This window comes from Carcharodon carcharias, chromosome 14, assembly GCF_017639515.1.
Source record: "Carcharodon carcharias isolate sCarCar2 chromosome 14, sCarCar2.pri, whole genome shotgun sequence".
Taxonomy (NCBI): Eukaryota; Metazoa; Chordata; class Chondrichthyes; order Lamniformes; family Lamnidae; genus Carcharodon; species Carcharodon carcharias.
This window is the reverse complement of record NC_054480.1, coordinates 76,745,546-76,771,312: the sequence shown is the minus strand read 5'-3', so window position 1 is coordinate 76,771,312 and position 25,767 is coordinate 76,745,546. Positions and strand designations below refer to the sequence as shown.

Here is a 25,767-nt window from a genome sequence, read left to right as displayed (position 1 = left end):
AATCCAGGGAACTCTGCATATTGAGGAAATTACAGGATTGGATAAAGAGAAAAAGGAGGCTTATGACAGATACCGAAGGTTCAAATCAGCGGAAGCCCGAGAGGAGTATGGAACGTATAGGGGAGATCTTAAAAAGGAAATTAGGAGAGGAAAAAGGGGGCATGGAAAAATATTGTCAGATCAAATAAAGGAAAATCCAAAGTTATTTTACATGTATATTAAGAGTAAGAGGATAACTAGGGAAAGAGTAGGCTCCATTAAAGACCATAGTGGTAATTTGTGTGTGGAACCGGAAGATGTAGGTAGGGTTTTAATGAATACTTTATGTCGGTGTTCACAAGTGAAAGGGACAACGTGGGTATGGAAATCAGGCAGAAGGACTGTGATATAATTAAAGAACTTAGCATAGAAAGGGAGGGGCTTCTAAGTGGTCTGGCAGGCTTGAAAGTAGATAAATCTCCAGGCCCGGATGAAATGTATCCCAGGCTATTGAATGAGGCAAGGGAGGAGATAGCAGGGGGGCTGGCAATAATTTTCAATACCTCTCTGGCCATAGGAGAGGTGCCAGAGAACTGGAGCACAGCCATTGTGCTACCGTTATTCAAAAAGGGAGGAAGGGATAAACCAGGGAACTTACAGGCCAGTCAGTCTAACCTCAGTGATGGGGAAACTATTGGAAGCAATTCTGAGGAACAGAATTAATCTACACTTGGAGAGGCAGGGATTAATCAAGGACAGTCAGCATGGTTTTGTTAAGGGGAGGTCATGTCTGACCAATTTGATTGAATTTTTCAAAGAGGTGACCAGATGTGTAAATGAGGGCAATGCATTTGACGTAGTCTACTTGGACTTCAGCAAGGCTTTTGATAAGGTCCTGCATGGGAAACTGATAATGAAGGTAAGATCCCATGAGATCCAAGGCAATTTGGCAAATTGGATTCAGAATTAGCTGAGTGGCAGGAAGCAGAGGGTGATGGTCGAGGGGTGTTTTTGTGACTGGATGCCTGTGTCCAGTGGGGGTTCCACAGGGATCGGTGTTGGGTCCCTTGCTCTTTGTGGTATATATAAACGATTTAGACTTGAATGTAGTGGGGTTGATCAGAAAGTTCACGGATGACACGAAAATTGGTGGGGTGGTAAATAGTGAGGAGGGTAGCCTTAGATTACAGGAGGATATAGACAGGCTGGTCAGATGGGCTGATCAGTGGCAAATGGAATTTAATCCAGATAAGTGTGAAGTGATGCATTTGGGCAGGACAAACAAGGCATGGGAATACATGATGAATGGTAGGACCCTGGGAAGTACCGAGGATTAGAGGGACTTTGATGTGCATGTCCACCGGTCCCTTAAGATAGCGGAACAGATAGATAAGATGGTTAAGAAGGCATATGGGATACTTGCCTTTATTAGCCGAGGCATAGGATATAAGAGCAGGGAGGTTATGCTGGGACTGTATAAAATGCTGGTTGGGCCACAGCTAGTGTATTGCGTGTAGTTCTGGAATCCGCATTATAGGAAGGATGTGATTGCACTAGAGAGTGTGCAGAGGAGATTTACCGGGATGCAGCCTGGGCTGGAGAGTTTTAGTTATAAGGAGAGATTGGATAGACTGGGGTTATTTTCCCTGGGGCAGAGCAGATTGAGGGGGGACATGATTGAGGTGTATAAAATTATGAGGGGCATAGATAGGGTAGACAGGAGGGAGTTTTTCCCCTTGGTGGAGGGATCAATAGCCAGGGGGCATAGATTTAAGGTAAGGGGCAGGAGGTTTAGAGGGGATGTGAGGAACGATTTTTTCACCCAGAGGCTGGTGGGAATCTGGAACTCACTGCCTGAAAGGGTGGTAGAGGCAGAAACCCTCATAACATTTCAGAAGTATTTGGATAGGCACTTGCAATGCCATGGTATACAAGGCTATGGGCCTAGTGCTGGAAAATAGGATTAGAATAGTTAGGTAATTGTTTGACCGACGCAGACTCGATGGGCCGAAGGGCCTTTTTATGTGCTGTAGACCCCTATGGCTCTAGGAGATGAGGCCAGATAAAGATGTGAGGGTACATGTGTGAGGACAGGTGGTGATGTTGCTTGTGCTGGCAGTAAGTGAGATGCTAGTGAATGTGTGATGGGCTTGAGTGCGTGAGTTTAGACTGATGAGATGGTTGCCATACCCTGGCTGCACGAATGAGATCATTCATCCTCTTTCTGCACTGGATGGCCAACTTCTTCGGTGCAGCAATGGCACTGATCACCAGTGCCACCACCTCCCAAGCCTGGTTGGTCATGCCATTGCCCATCCTGCAGCCACAGCGGGGATAGGGTACATTATGACCGGCCTCCACTGTGTCCGAAAGGCATTCCAGTGACACGTCACTAAAGCTGGGGGCTGCAATCTTTTTCCCTTTCATGGACATCTTCTGTGCAGCAGTCCTGGGCTGGAAGCACTGAGAGGTTTGCGTGTGACTGCACTTTAAATATCAAGCCTGGCATGAGAAAGTGGTGAGGTGATGGCATGGCGGGCGAATGAGAGCCCACCCTCGTGGTCAGTGGGCAAAACGTTGTTTTACCCTCCCGATACCACACTTAGTGCAAACCTGGGACGATTCAGCCCGAGGTTTTACCTGCCGGCTACAGCGGTGGCTTTTCATGCCGTTTAATCTCAAATAGGCTGCACTGATTGTGCAGTCCCGGGAAATACACAATTTCCATGGCAGGTCGGCTCTCATTCGCCCCCAACGCCATCACCTCACCACTTCAACATGCCGGGCGCCATATTTAAAGCCCAGCCATGCGCACACATCTCAGTGTTTCCAGCCCACAACTACTGAAGAGAAAATGTCCACAAAAGGCAAAAAAGACTGCAGCCCCCAGGCTTAAGGACGCATCACTGGAATGCCCATGGAGGCCCACCATGATGTCCTCTACTCCTGCTCTGGCTGCAGGGCAGGCAACAGCATCACCAATCCAGCATAGGTGGCCATGGCAGCGGTGGTCAGCACCAATGCCCTGCAAAACAGAACAGCTGCTCAGTGCCGCTACAGGATGAATGGTCTCATCAGGTCCACCAGGGTAATTCACTCTCCTCATCACACACACTCACAAACCCATCACACATCCACAGGGATCTCACACCTCAAGGGACAACACCACTAACTCTCACACACACCCTCACATCTCCATCAGGCTCATACCCTCTCGAGCTCACGTCCTCACCCTGTCCATGGCTCCACTCACCACACAAACATTCCACACAGTGCCATGTGTCCTGCTCACACTCTCCATCTGTTTCCATGCAGGAGAAGCTGGCTCACGTCAGCAGGGAGAGGTCCCAGACCGAGGGTGGAGTGGCCCACATTAGGCCTCTCACTCACTTTGAGGATTGTGCCATCATGCTAACTGGTGAGGATGTGGACCATGCCTGTGGCAATGGTAAGTTTGGCAGTGAACACCCACCTAAGGATCTTGCACCACAGCATCCCTCCCTCAATGAGACTAAGTGCTCTCTTTCCTGCTTTTGACTCTGCTGCCATGCATTAATTGTCTCTATGTTGGTTCACAGGGAGCTCTGTCAAGCGACCGACACCCTCAGCTAGCCAATCCCTCAGCTCCATCCACATCCTCATCTGCAGCCAATAGGACACCTCCTCCATTGAAGAACTGGAATTAAGCAGCCTGGAAGACCTGTCACAGTGCTTACCCACACCCTCCACCACCACAGAGACACTCACCTCAGTGGGACCTAGATCTAGAGCAGGCTCAGGTTCACAACACCTGTCCGCAGTAGGAGGAGGCAGGTTAAGTTGAGCTCCCAAGCATTCGGATGACTGCTGGGAAAGAGGCATCTGTGAGGTCCGAGTCAGATGATGAACCTCTGGATTCAGCCTTCCAACTCATCCTGGAGTCAGCAGAAGGTGGGGGAACATCACGCAGAGCTGTTGGAAGCCCTTAACAGAGTGGCACCCGAGTTGAAGGAGTGCATCCACCTGCTCTCTGATGAAGTGGTGCCCACATATGCACACATGGGGATCTCCATGGGGAGGATGGTGTACGCCCTGGAGACCCTGGTCCAGTAGAATGCGGAGATGCACACAGACCTGCACTCAATCATGGTAGCCATGGGTGAGTTCCTGTATTGGTAATGCGAGAGGGAAGTGGGGCACCTCGGCATCCCTTCAGGTGTTCCTTCCCCTCAAGGAGGCAGGCTGGGGCCCTCAGGCACCCTAGAGGAGGAGGAGCAACACTGGTCATCCACTCAGGAATCTCAGAGGCTGTCCTCTCCCTCTGAGTCCCCTTTGCTTGTGAGCCCCTCAACTTTGTCCTCTATCATTGCAGAGGGAGCAGCTGACCAACGAGTGATTCTGGAGGGAGAAGTGGATGTGGGGCAGGGCCTTTCAGAGCCTCGTGCAAATACTCTCCCACACACATGGGTCCATCACGTATCACACTCACCTCGATGTCCTGAGCATTTTGAACGCTGCTTGCTGGGGTTCGCTTTCAGTTGTCCATCTGAGCTGACCTGCATCAAACTCCTATGGAGCACTTGATTTCACCCACTATGATTCTCATTTCACTTTCGATTTGGACAGCATGGTCTGGATTTGCTTTTTCATCAGCTCCCCTGTCTTTTCCCCTACCACAGTCACCCATTTGCTTTCCACCATCACAGCTGACCGCCCCCACCACCCTCGCATCACCTTCCACCTCCCCTCCGTGACCTACCAGCCACAACCATTTTCCTTCTGGGATGTCCAGATGAATGTGCACATTCCCTTCCTTCCCAAAATCCACCCCCACCCCCGGCCACCCCCCACACCCCACATTCGCTTCCCCGGCCACCTCCTTTCCACCCCCAGGGTCCATGTCTGCTTCCACGTTTTCATCAAGCACCCTCGCCATCCCTCCTATCACTACCACTGCACCTTCACCCTCCCACCTCACTCTGTCCTCGGTTATTCCCACCATTTGTTCATACCATACCCACCCTCAGCTCATTCCCCAGGAGGAAGACATGGACCTATCTGACCCCTCCCATGCATGTTCACATGCACAATCCCCACTCTGCACCCCTTCCCCCCCTTCACACCACTTCCACCCCCCAAGCTCGACCCCACTTAGTCCCTCCCCTTCCCAACTCCTTCCTCCAGCCTTACACCTACCCCTTTCCTCCTTCCTCCACTCTTACTTCTCCCTCCACCCTTATTCCCTCCCTTCTCCGCCCCCTTTGTTCCCCTGGGTACCTTCCCCTCTCTGCACGCCTTGGACACTCTCCCCTTGCCTTCCCTTACACCTTCCACCCCCTCTTACAACTACCTTATCAGTTGCCAATATCTCTCCCGTTCTCCCTCCCCCAGCCTCCCTGACATCTTTATTCCCAACCTCACCTCCCGACACCTTCACTTCCCCCACCCAACCTCACCCCCAACACGTTCATTCTCCCCCCCCTCCCAACCCCATCCCGATATCTTTCTCTCTCAGCCAATCCTTGACCTTCCTCTCCCACCCTCTCTGTCATCAACCATTGTGAGCATCAACAGTGACTTTCCAATTTCCATGACTTGCTTCACAGCAGAACCATGTCCATGAGAATCCACCCAGCATGCCATCAATGCTGGCATCCTCCAGTGTGCCATTTGCTGTCGGGCTCTAGCATCTTCTGCTCCTCGGATGTCCGCGATGTGAGCAAGACCCTGGCGATTAAGTCCTGACTTCTGCATGTCACACTTGTCAAAATGTGTTCTACTGACGTGTTTTCCTGCTGACGTGTGCAGACGATCCAGTGGGGGGGGGGGGGGGGGGGGGGGTGTAATGATTCAAGCAGGCAGGCCTAATAATAATATGCTGATGTGTTACAATGAGGTTCCCGATGTCCGAAGGTGGAGAACTCAGCTCAATATAGGCAAGCTGAGCAGAATGATTGCGAACTGGTTTCACACCGTCGTGAAACCGATTTCACCAAAATGTCCGCTCACAGCACCAAACATGCCCGACGCTGGCAGGCATGGAAAATCCCGGCGTGGGTTTCTGAGGTTAAGCAGTAATAAGTTGACCAGTGCTCCACCAGATGGCACTTGTGACATCTCAAAGTTTGCCAGTGCCTCGCTCTGAGACTTTAACCACAACTTCCTCCAGTCAGTCAAAAACAAAGTTATAACTTCACGCAAATAGTGCAATTTTACTGCTATTTATACATATCAATGGCAAAGTTGGTAGAAGTCTTATCCCTCAGCCAGGAAGTTATTGGTAAAATTGTTGTTTATATAATAAAAGTAAAAAAGGAATAAAAAACCACTTCCACCCAAACCCTGTAGAGACTTTTAATTTTTATTTTTACACACCTGTATTGATAGGAAGTTAATAACACTTTTTAAAATTTATTCTTTCATGGGACGTGGGTGTCAATGGCAAGGCCAGCATTCGTTGCCCATCCCTAATTGCCCTTAAACTGAGTGGTATGCGAGCATTTCAGAATGAGTCTTGTGTGCATAATTTGTCTCTTTCAAAACAAGGAATATATTTTTTAAATTGGACAGAGAGGCTGGACAACCCATCCATCCCACACCAAAATTAACCCCATAGTTTCACTGAACAGCACTCCAATGTTTCAATAACCAAGCCAATCCTAGCTACTGTAGAGTTCCATCTCCAGGTAGTATGAGGCTTAATTTTATGGTGCAGACAGTGGCAGACCAAATGTGTTTTATAAAAAAACTCACATCTCTGAGCTTTTGAACTGGGTTGCTTGTCGGGGGACACTGTAAAATGGAACCGGTGTCTACATGCGAAAGACAGTTAGCGTTCATAAAAACTTAGACAGTACTTGCACATCATCTACAAATTATAAAGCCAACACTGACAGGTGTTTATAGGCAGTTCATCTTCCTGTTCCCTTGGCCAGGAAATAGTGTGTAGTGATGGGAAACAGTTAAACATCATGACAATTGGGTTTGGAATCAAAAAAGAAAGCAATAGAACTTTAATGCTTATACCAAACAAAAACTAGGAGCCATGTGGTATGGTCATACCACTCAAGACAATTTTGGCGGGGGAAGGCAGTGACATAGTGTTATGGGCACTAGACTAGTAATCCAGAGACCCAGGGTAATGCTCTGAGGACCTGGGTTTGAATCCTACCACAGCACTGCAATCTGAATTCAATAAAAATCTGGAATTAAAAGTGAAAAGAAACCATTGTGTGAAAAACCCATCTGATTCACTAATGCCCTTTAGGGAAGGAAATCTGCCATCCTTACCTGGTCTGGCCTACATGTGACTCCAGACCCACAGCAATGTGGTTGACTCTGAAATGGTCTAGCAAGCCACTCAGTTCTCAAGGGCAATTAGGGATGGGAAATAAGTGCTGGCCTAGCCAGCAACACCCCATCACATGAACGAATAAAAAAAAATCTATAACAAAAACAATGGCAGGTAGGGCAACAGGCCCCAACTCTAGACCAACCACTTAGAAAGTGTGACAGACTAATAGAATCTCCCCATTTGATTTTCCATCTACCTCTTTTGACCTCTTTAATCTACATCCTACCACTCTGTGATGCCATGTATGGTGGTTTCACATATTCTTCAGAAGAATTTTTAAGCAGTGGTTTCACCTGCCTGTTCCAGTGGATATTAAGAATCCTGTCTGGTTATTTGAAAAGCAGATGAATAAGTGCTCCTAATGTCCTAATCAAGATACCTCTTTCAACTAATTCCACTAGAAAAGATTGCGGTCATTTATCTGATTGCAGTCTGGAGGAACGTTGCTGCACTGTTAGCCTACAGTTGCTGTATTTCACAGTAATTCATTACACAGGATGCCATGAGACACTTGGTCAGCGATTACAGAAAAAGTAGCAATTTTCTTTCCGCCACTGAGGAGCCCTATTCACCCAGGATATCCAAAATCATCTCGATGTCAACTGAAGGATTTGGATTTCGTTACATGTGTTTTCTCTTTTCAATTACTAAACCAAATTTATAATATTCTCATCAGTAAGAAGGAAGGATATATTTCTTGCTGACAGTGACCAGTGCTTGTGGTTGAGTGTAAAACCTGATGCTCACAAAGAACATTTGGTGAAAATTTTAATTAGCCAGAGATGGACATGTCATCAGATACCTTAGCAAAAAATTATTTCAGTAAACAGCGGGCTGGATTTTAGCCAGATTGAGGTTGTAGATTGATAATGCATTGCTAGTCAGCACTTGCACCTTTCAAGGTACATTTTCAGCATATGGGTTCAATATCTTCAATATTTGAATAGCATCATATAAAGAGCAAGTTATTAACATCTCACATACTGAGGAGACCTACAAAACTCTACAAAAAAGTACTTCTCCTTCATGTAATAGCACAAGATGGGCTTTTAAAGATAATAAAGTTACATCTCATCAATTTAAAACTAGGCAGGGAAAGACAAGAAGTTTTTTAAAGCATTGCCAGTCATCTCAGTAGTAGTAAGCTGTGTGAGTGATCCAGTTGGGTTTTTCCTCTCTTGCCCGCTTAGCTGAGCTATGGGATGTGAAGATGGATTTGTAAGCCTCCGATTTCTCTCCAGTTTCTGTAAGAGATCGCTTGGTGATGCCAGAAGCAGGTTTACCAGTTTTCCCAGATGCAGTGGATGTGGAAGATGATGCTGACTGTGCATTTGCTAGAAAAAAAAGTAAATACGGAAACTATTAGTCATTTGCTTCTGTTGTGCCACCCTTCCCAACAGTACAGGCTTACAAGTAGAGTGGTGATAAGATTGCAGTGGTGAACTGGTGTTTCAGATTGGCCACTGGGAGCTCCTTTAAATTATGTCCTATGCCTATGAGCTATTCAGTTGTTAGTGGCTTGAACAACCCCCCCATCAATTTAACATGCATAATCACACTTCAAATAATGTTGAATCCCCAAATGATCACTGCCTATCTGTCAAGAGTAAGGCTCAGGTTTTACATCAAACTCAAGAGAATTATCTTCTAAACGTTCTGAATGACAGTGGCATCAGTTATGTTATTTTCTGGAAAACCACTAAAAACAGTTAAAAAAAATCCATCCTAAATGGTCTCACATTGCACACAAACATGATCAAAGATTGGCCCCCCCAATCACACACACGCTGTAGTTTGACATGGGAGGAAGATTTTTTACCTGAAGACAGAGCAACAGAGCATAATTTTAAAATTAGAATTAGGCCATTTAGAATTGAATCAGGAAATACTTCATCACATAAAGGATAGTGAAAATCTGGAACTCTTTTCCCCACACCCACCAAAACACTGCAGATGCTGGTGGTCAATTGAAATGCTCAAGATTGAGATCACAGATTTTCGTTAGACAGGGCATCATGAAATATGGATTAATGATCACCTGGAAAACAAAAGCCACCATTTTCGGACCTGGGCATAAACTTTATCCCCTCCTCAGCTCCCTATGCAGATTGAACCAGACTGGGCAAAACCTTGGTATTCTGTTCAATCACAGTTGAGCTTTGAATTCCAAAACATTTCTACCACCAAGACTGCTTACTTCCGCTTCTGTAATATTACACACCTTCACTTTGTTCCTTTACTATTACTGGATCAAAATCATACAATACCCTTCCTAACAGCACTGTGGGTGTATCTACAATATATGGACTGCAGCAGTTCAAGGTGGTGGCTCACCACCACCTTCTCAAGGTCAATTGGGGATAGGCATTAAATGTTGGCATAGTCAGCGATGCCCACATCCTGTGAAACAATAAATTTTTAAAAAATTACAACCAGTTCAGAACTCAATTGCACACATCCTGCTCTGCACTAAATTCCATTCACATTGCACTCCTAACCTTGCTAAACTCTATGAGCTTCCTATCAACTACTGCATTAAATTTACAACTTTCCAAACAGCCACTTTTTCCACTAAGCATTCAGTTCACTTCTCATAAACCTGCATCATAATTGGTTTCCATTTTTTTATTCCCTTAATCTATATTTTAATTCTCTCTCCCATACAAAGAGCTTTGGGATCTTCTGAATGCTAAAGACCCTAAATGAATATAAGGTACTCAAACAGTGCAACCTTTGGTCAACTCCCTCAGGGATGATTATTTTTGTTTTGGGTGACACTTGGAAACTAATCCAGGTAAAAATTTCAGGCTCTATTCAGTGGCATCCAAATCAAATACAGCTAATCAAGCAAACATGCCCAGTTAAACACAAAACCATCAATGCTTTTGTCTTCTATTAAAAATTACACAGTTTTTTTCAATGTAGCCATTAGCTACAATCTTGTAATTTTAGCGTAAAGAGTCAGCAGAGATTCAGGGCTTTAAAAGTAAATGACTGGTGTGTTAGACAGTTGATACATTTTTCCATCAACTTTTCCTCACCACTTCTCCTGAAGGAATTAATGTTTTGTCAGGTAATGCCGCCACAGGAGTTGGTCAACTATCAGTGTCTTCCAGAGTGGCTATTTTTCACTTAAAAGGCTGGGCAGTGAGCATCAACAGGCCATGGAGGAAATCACAGCAGGATTGATGGTGTGTTTACACCCCATGTTCAGACAGGCATATCTTTTAAGTACTGAATCATGACTGAAAGCAAGTACTGAGGTGACATTTCGTTCCCTACATAACATAAGAACATGAGAACTAGGAGCAGGAGTAGGTAATTCAGTCCCTCAATCCTGCCCCGTCATTCAATACAATCACGGCTGATTTCATTTCGGTCTCAACTTTAATTTCCCGCTCTCTCCCCATAACCTTTCAACCCATTACTAATTAAAAATCTGTCTATCTCCTCAAATTCATTCAGCGTCCCGGCATCCACTGCACTCTGAGGTAGTGAATTCCACAGAATCACAACCCTTTGAGAAATGTAATTCCTCCTTATCTCTGATTTAATCTGCCACCCCTTAGCCTAAAACTATGGCCTCTCGTTTTAGAATGCCCCACAAGAGGAAGCATCCGCTCCACGTCTTCTTTGTCTATTCCCTTTAGCGTCTTATATACCTCAATTAGGTCTCCTCTCATCCTTCTAAACTCTAGCGAGTATACGCCTAAACTGTTCAATCTCTCCTCATAAAACAAGCCGCGCATCTCTGGAATCAATCCTGTGAATCTCCTCTGAACCGCCTGCAGTGCAACTACATCCTCCCTCAAGTAAGGGGACCAAAGCTGTGCACAGTACTCCTGGTGCGATCTTGTACAGTTGCAACAACACTTCCCTATTTTTCTACTCTATTCCTTTAGCAATAAATGCCAAAATTCCATTTGCTTTCTTTATTACCTGCTGTACCTGCAGAATAGCTTTCAGCGATTCATACACAAGAACACCCAGATCCCTCAGCACTGAAGCATTCTGAAGTTTCTCTCCATTTCAACAATAAGTCGCCTTTTTATTCTTCCGACCAAAATGGATAACCTCACACTTATCCACGTTAAACTCCATCTGTCAAATTTTGGCCCATTCACCTAACCTGTCCATAGCCATTTGTAAATTTCTTATTTCTTCATTGCAACTTACTTTCTAACCTATTTTGGTGTCATCTGCAAATTTAGCTATAGTATCTTCTATCCCTGAATCCAAGTCAATATAGATTATAAATAGTTGGGGCCCAAGGACCAAACCCTATGGCACCCCACTAGTTACAGCTTGCCATCCAGAAAAAGACCCATTTATCCCAACTCTCTACTTTCTGTTGGTTAGCCAATCCTCTATCCAAGCCTATTACCATATTACCCCTAACTCTGTGTGATCTTATCTTGTGTTTAATCTTTTGTGCGGTACCTTATCAAAGGCCTTCTGGAAGTCCAGATATACTACATCTACAGGATCCCCATTATCCACTTGGCTTGTCACATCTTCAAAGAGCTCTAGCAAATTAATCAAACACAATTTACCTTCATAAAACCTTGCTGACTCAGATGGATTGTATTGGACTTTCCAAATGCCCCATTACTTCCTTAATAATGGATTTACTCAATGACAGACGTTGTGACATCAAGGTCACAAAGATCAAACAAAATGTCCCTATTATCGCTTCCATCTGAGATCAGCTAACTCAAGGAAGACAAAAAAAATCCAACTGCAACTTGCTGATTTATATAGCTTAATATTAAACTGAGGAATCTGCATAATCCAGTGACTCAACCAAGGTAAACACTTCTCTGAACTTTGACAAATGCAAAATAGAACCACCAAAAGAAATAGAAGCATTGTAATAGCTGTACAGTGCTTCTGACAACCCAAATCCACTCCCAGCTCTTAAGTACACTGCCAACCACAAAAGTAAAACAAGGCAACATTGTGGGAACATAGAAGCAAAAGACTGCATATGCTGGAAATCTGAAACAAAAACAGAAAATGCTGGAAAAGCTCAGCAGGTCTAACAGCACCTGTGAAGGGGAAAAAAGAGTTAACTTTTTGAGTCTGTATGACTCTTCAGAGCTAAAGAGAAGTAAAATGTGATGAAATTTATACTGTTTAAGGGAAGCGGAGCAGGTGAAGCTGGGTAGAAGGCCAGTGATAGGTGGAGGCAAAGGAGAGATTTGCCATGTCATGGACAAAAGGACAAAGGGGTGTTAATGATAGTGGTACTGGCTAAAAGAGGCACTGATAGTGGCATTAAGGTCAGAAAGCAGAATATGATAATAGCAGGACAAGGGTAAGCACTCTGGAAAGAACATGAACAAGTGACAGATGGCCCTTGTGGGGTCGGGGGGGGGGGGGGGGGCACTGGTGGTGGAAGGGGATTGTTTAGGCCTCTGTTCAAGGAAGAAGTGGAGACCCCTCAGACCATCCTGCACGTCCATGGTGAAGAGGAGGCGGTTGGGGCCAGGGAACTGGAAATTTTTGGTATCATGTAGGGCATCAGAGGAATCGCGGATGTAGGTGGGAAGAGACTAGACAAGGGGAGAGAAAACAGAGTCAAGATAGGAAGAAATTAGTTCAATGGGGCAGGAACAGGCTGACACGATCGGACTACTGGGACAGTCCTGTTTGTGGATTTTGGGGAGGAGGTAGAAGCGGGCAGTCCGGGGTAGGATTATTAACAAACAGGACTGTCCCGGTAGACTGATCTTGTCAGCCTGTTCCTGCCCCAGCTCATTTCTTCCTACCTTGACTCCATTCTCTGTTCCCAATTGTCTCACTTCTGCCAAATAAAAGTTGTGGCTATAGATGCCCACTTGGGTCCAAGTTATGTCTGTCTCTTTATGAGGTATGTGGAACATTCCTTGTTCCAATCCTACTTGGGTCCCCTCCCACAACTCTTATTTTGGTACATTGATGACTGTTTCGGTGCTGCTTCATGCTCTCGTCTGGACCTGGAAAAATTTATCAATTTTGCTTCCAATTTCCCTTCATCACCTTCGCATGGTCCATCACTGACACTTCCCTTTCCTTCCTTGACCTGTCTCCATTTCTGGTGATAGACTGTCCACCAATATTCACTCAAGCTCACAGACTCCCACAGCTACCTCGGCTACAGTTCCTCACACCAGCTTCCTGTAAGGACTCCATCCCATTCTCCCAGTTCCTTTGCCTCTGTCACATCGGTCCTGATGATGCCACTTTCCAAAACAGCACTTCTGACATGTCTTTCTTCTTCCTTAACCAAGGTTTCCCATCCACCATGGTTGACAGGGCCCGCAATTGTGTCTGACCCATCTCCTGCGCCTCTGCCCTCACACCTTCCTCTCCCTCCCAGAACCACGATAGGGTCCCCCTTGTTCTTATTTTTAACCCCACCAGCCTCCGCAGTCAAAGGATCATCCTCTGCCATTTCTGCCAACTCTAGTATGATGCCACCACCAAGCACATCTTCCCTACACCCCACCCCTGTTGGCATTCCGTAGGGACCGTTCCCTCTGGGACACCCTGGTCCACTCCTCCATCACCCGCTACACCTCAACCCCCTCCCATGGCACCTTCCCATGCAACTGCAGAAGATGCAACATCTGCCCCTTTACTTCCCCCCCATCTCACCGTTGAAGGGCCCAAACACTCCTTTCAGGTGAAGCAGCGCTTCACTTGCACCTCCTTCAATTTGGTCTACTGCATTCTATGCTCCCAATGCGGTCTCCTCTACATTGGAGAGACCAAATGCAGACTGGGTGACTGCTCTGTGGCACACCTTTGGCCTGTCTGCAAGCATAACCCAGACCTTCCTGTACCTTGCCATTTCAACACACCACCCTGCTCTCATGCCCAAATGTCCGTCCTTGGCCTCCTGCAATGTTGCAGTGAAGCTCAACGCAAACTGGAGGAACAGCATCTCATCTTTTGACTAGACACTTTACAGCCTTCCGGACTTACCATTGAGTTCAACGCCTTCAGACCATGAACTCTCTCCTCCATCCTCACCCCCTTTTTTATCCCCTTTTTTCAACATTCATCTTCATTTTTTAATTTTTATTTTTTCATTCTTATTTTTTATCCACTTATTTTTGTTATCATTATCATTGTTTTATCCCCACCTTTTATCCTATCTTCAGTCTTTTTCCCGCCATCATCCCCTCCCCCCAGCCCACACCCACAAGGGCCTTCTGTCACTTGTTCATGTTGTTCTTTTCTGAGTGCTTACCCTTGTCCTGCTATTATCACAGTCTGCTTTCTATCCTTAATGCCACCATCAGCACCTCTTTTAGCCAGTACCACTACCATTAACACCCCTTTGTTCTTTTGTTTATGACATCTTTGTCAATCTCTCCTTTGCCTTCTTCTATCACTGCCCTTCTATCCAGCTTCACCTGCTCCACCCCCCTTAAACTGTATAAATTTAATCACATTTTACTTCTCTTTAGCTCTGAAGAGTCATACAGTCTCGAAACGTTAACTCTTTTTTTTCTCTCCACAGATGCTGTTAGACCTAAGTTTTTCCAACATTACGGGAACATTGCACCAAGAACAAAATTTGGCTAAGTAATAGAAGGTTGATTTAACTTCTTAGCCACCAAGGGAAAGCTAAACTCTTGTTCCTCAAACTGACTGCACTGTTTTTACCCAGTGTGAACTAATTTTGAATACTAACCAATTAAAAACATATTGATAAGTGCCATTTATTATTAATGCAGTGGCAGACAGCATGCTTCCTGGCCATTACATTCAGAGAGAATGAGGTATGTGTCAGGTCATTTCAGCAACTCTTATTTTCTTCAAGTTGCCTCTCGGGAATGATATTACAAGATAAGTAAAAATTACTCATTGCACATCCCCAAATCTTGGCCAGGTAGCCTAGCAGCCTTGGTGTATCTGGGAAGGTTCTGAGCATTTCTCTGAACACCTCCCAAGCAATCAGAAGTGCAGGTGCACAGACTGGTGTGCAGAGATGTTTCATCTCATCAATGAACAGTAACACTTTATATTGTAATTACAGGATTTTAATCCTAATTCTGTTCCAATGGCAGGCAGAGTGGAATCCAAATTTTTGTTTAACAATCTCTTTCAATTTTAAAAAAGGAATCAAATATAAAAATCTTACAAGCTGTTTAATAAGTACTACATTAGAAAAAAGATTGAAAATCCCCTAAATTCAAATTGGAGATTCATTAATAAGTTGTGGTCACACTGATTAAACTACAACTTGATGCAGTTTTTCCATAGCTGATAATGATTGGTACTTTGTTACCTGGAAAGATCCTCAAAAACACAGCACAGCTACTGTCAAGCTATGTTTACAACCTCAATGATTTGTTAACGTCTTCACTGATGTCTATGTTGAAAGTCTATAGATTGGACAACAGCCCCGCCTACCCTACCAGCAGATCAGATTCCAGTTTGGGATGAGACTTGATCACTGTGTGGAGAAGGCTGGATGGACCTGTCCATCATTTTCATATGTATGTATCACCAGCATTTGCTGTTTATATTTGCCACTGACAGCTCTTTGAGTCTATGGCAGAGATGCCAGTTTCCACCATTGTTACACAACCTCCAAAGCAAGAGTATCAGATTACTTATCCAATTGTCCATTTCCATCAAAGGCCAACCCGTGGAGAAAAGGGCATCAGTAAACCAAATAGATAACTAGCAAACAGGGATTACTGGCTTGCAACTGATCACATTTATAAAGTCAGTGCACATGAGACAGTTCACTCAAGGGTTTTGTTATGTTCCTAGAGGGGACAAACCAAATTAAGTAGGATATAAGTGCCATTTTTCTGAAATCTTGAGATTAAGACAAGGCGACACAGTGCAAACTAGTAACTTCACACTGAAATTCTTTGTGCAGAGAGTGATCAAAACTTTGGAATGAATAATGATGGATGAGAACCATTGAATCATTCAAGAAACAATTGGAGATCCAGGATAAACACAATTTGCTTGAAAGTAGAAAAAATACAGACAGCAAATAAACTCTTTACAATGCAGTTTATGCCAGTAGCTGAACTTGAGATCTTATCTCTCAAGTACGACAGCCAGAACCGAAACAGACATTACAAGAGAAACCAACCTGTACTGGTAGTGCTTGAATAACCATTCAGCATTTTGTCAATGGTTGCTTTATTTTCTTTGGGTTTCTCGGTCGATGGCCCTGGCATTTCTATGTAAAGAAAATAAGAAACAGTGAGCAAATTTACATACTAATAATTTGGAATGTTGTATCAGGAGATTAAGAGTCTAATTTCATATTTATTTTGGAACTTTTCAGCCTTATGTTTATAGCTCAGCTACAACATGCCCCTGCATCATTTTCAATTTGAGCTGGTGCTGCAGCATTATTCGAGTGGTCGATCTTGAATAAGCAGAACATTTTCTCTTCCTTTCAAGGTCCTTGTGTCCTTGTTATTGTCCCACATGTGCTAGTCACCAAAGGTAGAGAGGCAGTAAAGTTTTGGGAGAAATTTCTAGAGCTTCGGGTCATGGTGGCTGAAAGCACAGCCACCATTGGTGGAACCAAAAAATCAGGGATATGTAAGAGACCAGAATTGGAGGAGTGCAGAGGTCACAAAGGCTTGCAGAGTTGAAGAAAGTTACAGAGATATGGAAGGCCAAAGCCTTGGAGGGACTTGAAAAGAAGAATGAGGATTTTAACACCGAGGTGCTTTCAGGTTGGGGAAAGTGTAGATCAGCAAGCAAAAGATGATAGGTGAATAAGACTTGGAGCAAGTTGGGGTATGGTTAGCAGAGTTTGGATGAACATGAATTTATGTAGCATGGAATGTAGGAGGTTGACCAGAAAAGCATTGGTATAATCAAATGTAGAGATAACAAAGGCAAGGATGAGGATTTCAACAGTAGACAAACAGGAACAGGGTCAACCTAACAGGGTGATGTTTGAGGTGGAAATGGCTGTCTTAGTGATGGACTGGATTTGTGGTCAAAAACTCATCTTGAGTTCAAACACAACACAAAGATTGCCAATGGTCTAGCCAACTTTAGACAGCTGCCTGGGTTGGAAATAGCTGGCCAAGGAACAGTGTATGACAGGCAAAGACAATGATTTCAGCCTTCCCGATATTTACGATTGGTGTAGCAAGGCAGTGTCAGATGGCAAGATCAAGACAGTGGCCGTGCATATGGGTAGGAAACTTAACATGTCGGGAGAGATTTAGGGAGGAAGAGAGGGCAGCAAATTCAGAGGAGACAGGGTAAGAAAAGTTGGGATGAGGTTGAAATCACAGGATGAGAAGTCATTCACATGTGACCTTTCCAGTAAAGCACTGATTGCAGACAGTGAGGGAAGGGAATTGCAAGTTTCAATTTATTTCTCCTCCCTTGTCCATAACAGTACTCTACCTCACAAACCCCAATCCTTCAATGTTTATATTTTCTACTCTCCTGCTGCCATCCCTGGCTGGATTCCCTCTTAGATAATCTTATAGGTTCCTTCAGTGTTTCTCTCTTGGCATCTTCTAAAAAGCCCAAGGCATGTCACTGCCACCTAACAAACAACCCCAGTCTACTCACTTCCCTGCCCTGCGTCCCTGCCAGGGGCTAATCTTTCCAACCTCCATCCCATCCCTCAAATTGCTGCCAGTTCTCACCCTTTGAATTTTGCAAATAGATCCACTATCATCACCCCTCTCCACATCTCCCTCCAGAATGTGCGTTCACTTGTGAACTAGGCCCTTGCCACCCATGAGCTTATTTGGAGATCACGTTCAGATCATGGTATTGATGAGACATGGCTCATGAGTGACGATACCTTTCCACATAATGAAATTTCTCCACCCAGCTAATACTTTCTACTGCTTGCCCTACTCAAACCATCACAGTAGCGTTGTAACCCTTAACTCTAAATCACACCTTAGTCTGTCTCCCTACCCCTCCCTGAGCTTCTTACCTTTTACAGCTCTTTCACATCTCTGTTTTAAAAAAAAATCTCATTCTCCGCCCAAGTATCTTTTCTACTTTCCTCCCTCAGTCTCTACTGGTGGATGTATGCGTTTCTTAGCCCTGGAGGATGTGGTCAATTTAAATATCAGCAGCAGACTTTCATGGGCTTAAATAAAGAAGATTATTTATTCACATACTCACCCCAAAAAATCTAAATGCTACGTCAGTCACACATCACACACTGAAGAATGATGCAGTTAAAGAAGATAGTGCACTTTTACAAGGGTTAACCCAAAAGAATAGTTCACAGATCATGTGTTTAGCTTGTTGTAGGAAAATCATTCTTTGTAGGTTTGGTGAAGAAGAAAGTCTTTTCCATTCTTTAATTGTAGTTTAGATGGCTGGAGTTAGATATTAGGATTGCCACATGATTCCTTTGAAAAGATGAATGTTCAGAAGGTCAAGAGGTTTGGCACTTGCAGCTTTTGTATCAGGTCCAAAATCTTTACTGATGAACTTGAAGTTTGGAATCAGGGTAAGAGGTGTTTTAAAGACTTTATAACCTTCCGGTTCTAAAGAGGCAGAGGTGGTACCGTCTTATTGTTTCTGTTGTTCTGCAGTCTTCAGTGGTCTCTTAAAAAAACTGGCCAAGCTTCTTACGGGGTCTTTAATTAAACTTATTATCTCAAGCAAGTTTCGATCACATGACCAATACTGGTTTTGTCCACCCGGAATAGACTAGCTGAAAGCCATTGCTCCAAAATGAAGATAAAAGATGATTTCTTCACACTTACTCAGGATGAACTAGTTTCTACCCAGCTCTCATCGTTAGGGTTCAAATTTGGAATCACAGAGTCTAGAGTTGTGTTTTGGGTGAATCTCCAAATGATAGCCAGTGTTCTGCCTGAGTGTGTCCATTCAAGGGGGAGGCCCCTTCCCATGGTTATTCAGGCAGGCACTTTTTGGAATGTTTGAGATAGTCTATGTTGAATAAGCAAGGGTCACCTGACTCATGGCAGCCATCTTAAGAGTTCATCAATGTCTATTTCAAAATATATAGACAACTCCAGAAGCTTCTATATGAACACAGAGTCCATATTTAAAGTTGTGAATAGGACATGCCTTCACTGGGCATGACAGTCATCGATAGCGGAGTAAAGAAAGGAGGCAGATGAATGGCAGGAGATGAAAAAGACCAAAGAAGAGGTAGAGAAAGTGAAATAGAAGTGATGGGCTCAGGTCCGAATAGCAGCAAAACCATTCATATGAATGGATACAGGGAAACTAATCTATATGTGCGTGGTTATGTGCTAGTTAAAAGATAGCCATGCTTGAAAATACACAAGTACTAGGGAGGAGACAACACTTGGGAAAAACTAGATTTAAAGTCATAGATCCGCTAAAATTGCCATAGGTTATTTGGTGGGAAGTGCTTCGTCATCTTAATTTCCAAAAATTGAAATATTTCCTGGGGCTGCTATGTACACTATGTTATGTATCCCTTTCAGAACCCCAACGCCAACTATCGTCAAAGACAATCAGTCCAAGAACCAACTAACCTAGAATTCCAGCCCAAGTATGAAAAGGTACCTCCCTGCCCTTGCAACTTCAGTCTATACCACCACACCAAATGAAGATACAGTAGAAAGTCAGTTGAGTATCCTTCATCCAAATATTCAGGTTCCATATTTCCAAACTCTTTCTACATCTAAAATGGAATTCACAACGGCCCTAATGTTTGGTATTCATCCAGTGGAACGGGTCAATGAGGATGTGAACACGGATGGAGGATTCTTCATCCTATTTATCCGGATCTGGTGGGTGCCGGCAAACATCATCCGTATGAAAGCCTGAGATATCCAATACACAGTGTGCCATCAACTGAAGTTAATGAGAGTTTTCCTTCCATGTCTGGTTCTACTGCTCCAATAATGCAGATTCTGCTGCATATGGTGTTTCATCTCACATATCATGAATCAGTGGGGTAGAAACCATTATGGCTAATAGAGGAAACTCAGCTGGCAGCCCACGACCTAAGATGCATTGGTAAAGGCTCTAGCATCAATCTATTCACTGGACCCTGCCAGTGAGTGATAGCTTCCATTCAAATGCATCAACACCATTTGGGTCCCCAAAAAGGAGGGTTGAGGAGTAACAAGTGGTTCAAAGTAGTTTATTGAGAACATACGAACATACAAATTAGGAGCCGGGGTAGGCCATTCGGCTCCTCGAGCCTGCTCTGCAATTCAATAAGATCATGGCTGACTAACTGTGGCCTAAACTCCACATTCATGCCTACCCCCTAATACCCTTTGACTCCCTTGTTAGTCAAGAATCTATCTACCCCTGCCTTAAAAATATTAAATTACCCTGCCTCTACTACTCTCTGTGGAAGAGTGGTCCAAAGACTTGTAGCCTGCAGAGAAAAAAAAATCTTCTCATCTCCATCTTAAATGGAAGATCCCTTACTTTTAAATTGTGTCACCTAATTCTGGTCTCTCCTAAAAAGGGACACATCCTTTCAGCATCCACCCTATCAAATCCCCTCAGGATTTTAAATGCTTCAATAAGATAAATGCCCACCCTTTCCTCATAAAATAATCCTCCATCACAGGTATCAGTTGAGAAGCAATAGTTTGAATACAACAGGTAATCAGAACAAGCATCGTAGACTTATGACAGGTGAGATGATTTCCCGGTCCTTGATCAGATAGACAGAACGGCCGAATCTCTGCTGCTTGCCATAACGATCTCTTCCACACCTTCAGACTGATCAGTGTGTTAAGCTGAAGTTGGTATGAATCCACCCCTAGGAGTCCGCTCCCTTCATTTGCGATTTTACATTCTCAGGTGCCCTTTTATATAAGTTTTATAAGTTTTGGGGGCTGGTAGCCATCTCCTGCTGATCACTCATTCAATCACATTGTCCCATTCAATTGTCCAATTACCAAAGTATAGGTGTCCAAGGCACTCTCCTGGCCTAGGTCTCAACATCAATATCATCTTTGCTCATCTCTTGTAAAGACATCTTACTACCTTCTTAGATATACGGACATGACTCCTCCGAACTTATCAGATCTAGCTATACTTAGACAAAGGTCTGTTCCTTGGTCAGATAGTGGCCTGATGAATAGACCACACGTCAGCAGAAAGACTTTAAACAGAGAAGGAGGGAGAGGGAGGTGGAGAGAGAGAGAGAGTATTCAATTAATTTCTTAAAATTTTATAAGGCTAATAGAAAGCCATTTCTTACACCATGGTGAACTGCACTTATTAATAGGACCACCCCATAATGACTGAGTTGGAGGTACAAGCCCAGGATTTACACCACCAGTACTGCTGTCAGCCAACAAATGTTCTATGGTTATGGCTCATGAAGGCAGCTCAGCACTACATCTTACTGTTCCACCTAACCTGTCATCATAATCCACTGCACTGTCAGATGAGGAATGAACAAATGTTAGTCAGTCAGTGCTAACGTTAACAAAGAAAAGGAGGATAATGAAACTCACAAATGCTTGGGTTCAGAAGAGAAGTCAGGTGAGAGGAAAGATTCCAAACTGTCAACCAGCACATCATGAACAAGTAGCCATAATGCCAAACTGCGCCCCTTGAGCAAAAAGCAAAAAGAGGCAAAAGGAGAGGGGCTAATAATAATCATGAACACCATCATGACATGACACCAATGAGGCCTCCAAGGAACCTGGATGCATGTGTCAACTCCACCATGACAATGCCAAACCACAAATAAAACTGCTTAATCTCCACTATGTTGTGTCAGTCATTCTCTTAGAACAAATCAGAGAGTGTAGTTTGAATCCAAAAGCTACCTTCTTAAATGGAGAGAAGAGAAGATTTTTGTATTAGTAGGAGAGCAGTCACTGCCCCTTTGGGCTGCACATCCTGGTCTTGGAAATAACCACAGTGCAGTGAACCACATGTAAGAACTCTATGTCACACACAAAAACAAAAATAGCTGGAAATACTCAGCAGGTCTGACAGCATCTGCGGAGAGGAATACAGTTAACATTTCGAGTCCGCATGACTCTTCATCAGAACTCTATGTGCCTGGTTTAGCTGAAGGCAATGAGCAAGAGAGACATGTCGTCTATCATCTTCCTCCCCATGGAAGAAACTTTGTTCTGCCAAACAGGTAATAAACTGGCAAATTCTTTCTGGGACTGATTTGCAAATGTTACGTGCATTTGTCGCATCCATCTAAAAGGGCGGGGTGGGGTGGGGACGAGTTGGCACAAATTGGTGAACCGCTGGATCTCTGCATCAAAAAATGTCCAAAAACAGCCCAAAAGGAAAAAAAAATCCTCTTCACAGTGCAAAAAAGGAGTTAGTGTCAATTTTTTTTATATCCCAGTATGCTTCAATGAAACTTACAAAGATGTGAGACTGTTTTGAAACAAACTTCCAAAAGTCCTGTTTTGCTTGCTTTATATTCAGTTAGTCATACTACTTAAGAAGAAAACTTTTGATGCCTTTGGCTTGCAGCATTCCGAGCAAAAGCACTTGTCTTATTCAATTAATACATGACCACTCCCTTGTAATTGGCTGGAAGGGATCATTAGTCAATGGACAAAATATTTTACAGAACTTCCCTTGCCTTTGTGATCAGATATATCTGGAGGGCCAACATAATGTACGCATTAGAAAAGCTAGTTCATTTCATCTACAGGGACTTATTTTATGTAAAATGAGCAAAACTATATTTTTGTGTTATTAGACTTTACAACGTTGTATTTTAAGGTAGCTGGGCATTATGTGTACTTGAAAATTGAAAGGCCTTTGATTAAGGCCCTTGGTAAGACTTATAATATTGCAACAGATAATTTTGCAGATTCTAGTTATTGAAGGTTTGTCATGGGCTTATTTAGATGTGCTACAATTCCTGCACATTGTACTGTTTAAACATAACTTATGAAAAACACAAAGAAAATCCAACATGGACTGACTGGACTGAATGGCTCATTGCTGCTATATTTATCCACAGCCATCCTGAATCATCACCATAACCACATGAAGCTGATGTATGAGCCAACTTCTAGAATGGGATTCTACTCCCTCTCTTGTTTTTCTCCCTTCTCAGAGCAATTTTTGCAGTGACAATTTTACAAGGACAAAGAAACCTTTGAGTGGGTTAAATGACCTGTAAGTAAAGCCTCCACTTTATTGGTTACTGAACCAACCGTTGAACTTGTTTGGAACTTCAACTGAAGGATGGCGTTTGGACCTTCACCCTGCCCATATGAATCCATATGAATGTGACCAAGAAGCATAACAAACAACAAACAGTTCCTGAGAAAGATCCTTGCTAGCACTTGATACGGTGGGAGCAGAGATGTGCTTCTAATGATTTCACAGTCTCTTTGCACTAAGTGGAGGCATATTTTAATATTCTTCTATTAAGATCATCTTGCAATTAAGTGGTCTTTTAGAGAAATGAAACACAGAAATGCTGCAAATATACAGCCTTTGTGGCCGCACCTTTGAAAAATAATGAAGCTTTGCAAGTTAAAATAGATGAGCTTGAAATATCAAAGAAAGCTATTCTCTATGTAATTGGGTTTCCAGGATTGGTCTCTGAACTGATACAAATAAAAGGTACGCACTGTGGGAAATGACACAAAGATCTGAAAATAATAATAAAATGTAAAAACTCAGATCCAGAGCAAGGGCTCAGACTGTACTGGAAAATTATATGGCTGCAGAATATGAACTTTTTAAAGGCATAGTGTGTCTGTTGAAATTTCCCATTGTTGGTGGCAGTGGAGAGTGGACGGGGAGGATGGCTGGGAAAGTGCATGAGGGGACAGGTTTGGTGGTGGCAAGCTGCAGCCTTGAGTCACTTTTGACTATGAACTGAAGTTACCCCAAAAATTCTGTTAAAATTCTATTACGGAGTGTGGGTGGGGGAGGGGGTGAGGGACACGGTGGGAAAAGTGAGTGAGGAAGGGTGGAATAAGTGAGGATGAGGAGGGGAAGGCTGGGGAAAATGTGAGGGCCAGGGTGGGGAGGGGGAGGGGCCAGAGTGGGGAGAGAGGGGACCAGGGTAGGGAAGGAAGGGGGAGCTGGAGATAAGGATAAGGGAGTGGGGAGGCAGAGAGGAGGGAGGGAAATGGGATGAATAATGAGGGAGGGGAAGGGGGTGCCCAGGGGCGGGGCAAGGGGCACACGGGGATGGGGCAGGGGCCATGCGAGGGAGCGCAATACATATAGTGTGCAAAGTGGTGCAAGAGAGAGTGAGGGAAAGAGTAAGAGTGAGAGCAGGAGCACTGGCTTGGTGGGGGGACACACACACACACACACACACACACACACACACACACACACACACACACACACACACACACAAGCAAGAGACAGTCAGAGGGGATGTGTGTTATTAGTAACAGGCCTGAATTAAGAAAAAGGAATTCTGAGGGAGTTCACAAGGCCAACTTTTAAGGAACAAATTTCCGTTCCTTATATGGAAACCTGATGCAGTTATCAGCATTTCTCGGCTATTTCTTGCCCAGAGTTATTCCTCTTAGAAATTACATTTTTTGAAAATGATTGCCAGCAGGAATACAAAGGAAAACAGAATGAACAAGGCAAAACATATAAAACAGGAAAATTAGTGTACATTTTACACGGTCTTGTATGTTACTGATAGTAACTTAGAAGACAGGGTATAACAACAGGACAATATACTATTAATACAAACTGCATTCTGGATATAAGCAAAAATTTACATTGAGGTAGAGCTATCCTCCTGCATATATCAATGAGAGAAGCTGTTTTCTTGGGTTGTCCCTTCATGCCAGCAGACTATAAGAGAGATCTACGTGCCAGTCAAGCAACCAGGCACATTGGCAGCAGTACTGATTTGAGTGGTGCCTGTGCAATTACAACATATATACATGATGTCATCTACACAAATTGCTGGGATCATACTGGGGTCAAGGGAGGTTTATTCAGTGGTAGCAGTTATTAACAGGATGCTGGTGCCCACGAAAGCATTCTTATTACTGAGAAGAAGAAATGATTGCAGCAAGGCCACAGGGCATGAAAATACCATTCTAGGGTGCCACTTTGGAAATCTAGCAAAATAACACTATTTCTTTTTGGAGTAGAGGGGAGTCCTGCAATGAGGAACATAACCCAGTAGTATGGGTAGAAGCTGGTGTCTCAGTTCCAGGAGGTGGGAAACAAACTTGTTTGTCTCCGCAATGTAAGCAATGTAATGAAAGGGTTAATGACTGACAACAAGTTCAGAGCAGTATTTGTTTTATGGAAATTGGATTGGTGTAATACCTCCTAATAAAATCGATACTTGTTAATGACAATGACACTGCTGAACTGAATAGGATAATTTACATTGAAATAGAAAAATTAATTGCAGTAAACTGACTGAAGCCAGACAGATAATCACAGCAGGATAGGAGGAAGTCCTCTTATGGCTAAGCCAATGGAAGACAACTAGGGAATATGCTAACCAACCAACAGCTGATCTTGCATCCAACTAATCAATC

At 43.8% G+C, this 25,767-nt stretch overlaps 1 protein-coding gene across 1 annotated transcript in view; it reads right to left on the bottom strand.

Annotated features, from left to right (window-relative positions):
- Positions 1–8,067: 8,067 nt before the first annotated feature.
- The window catches only part of rtf2 (replication termination factor 2), a 171,458-nt gene continuing 153,758 nt past the window's right edge, over positions 8,068–25,767 (bottom strand). Inside the window, exons 8-9 of the mRNA XM_041204081.1 lie at positions 16,419–16,508; positions 8,068–8,646 (exon numbers count right to left, since the gene is read on the bottom strand). Of these exons, the coding sequence (XP_041060015.1) occupies positions 8,444–8,646; positions 16,419–16,508 (293 nt within the window). The 3' untranslated portion in view covers positions 8,068–8,443. The remainder of the gene's footprint in view (positions 8,647–16,418; positions 16,509–25,767) is intronic.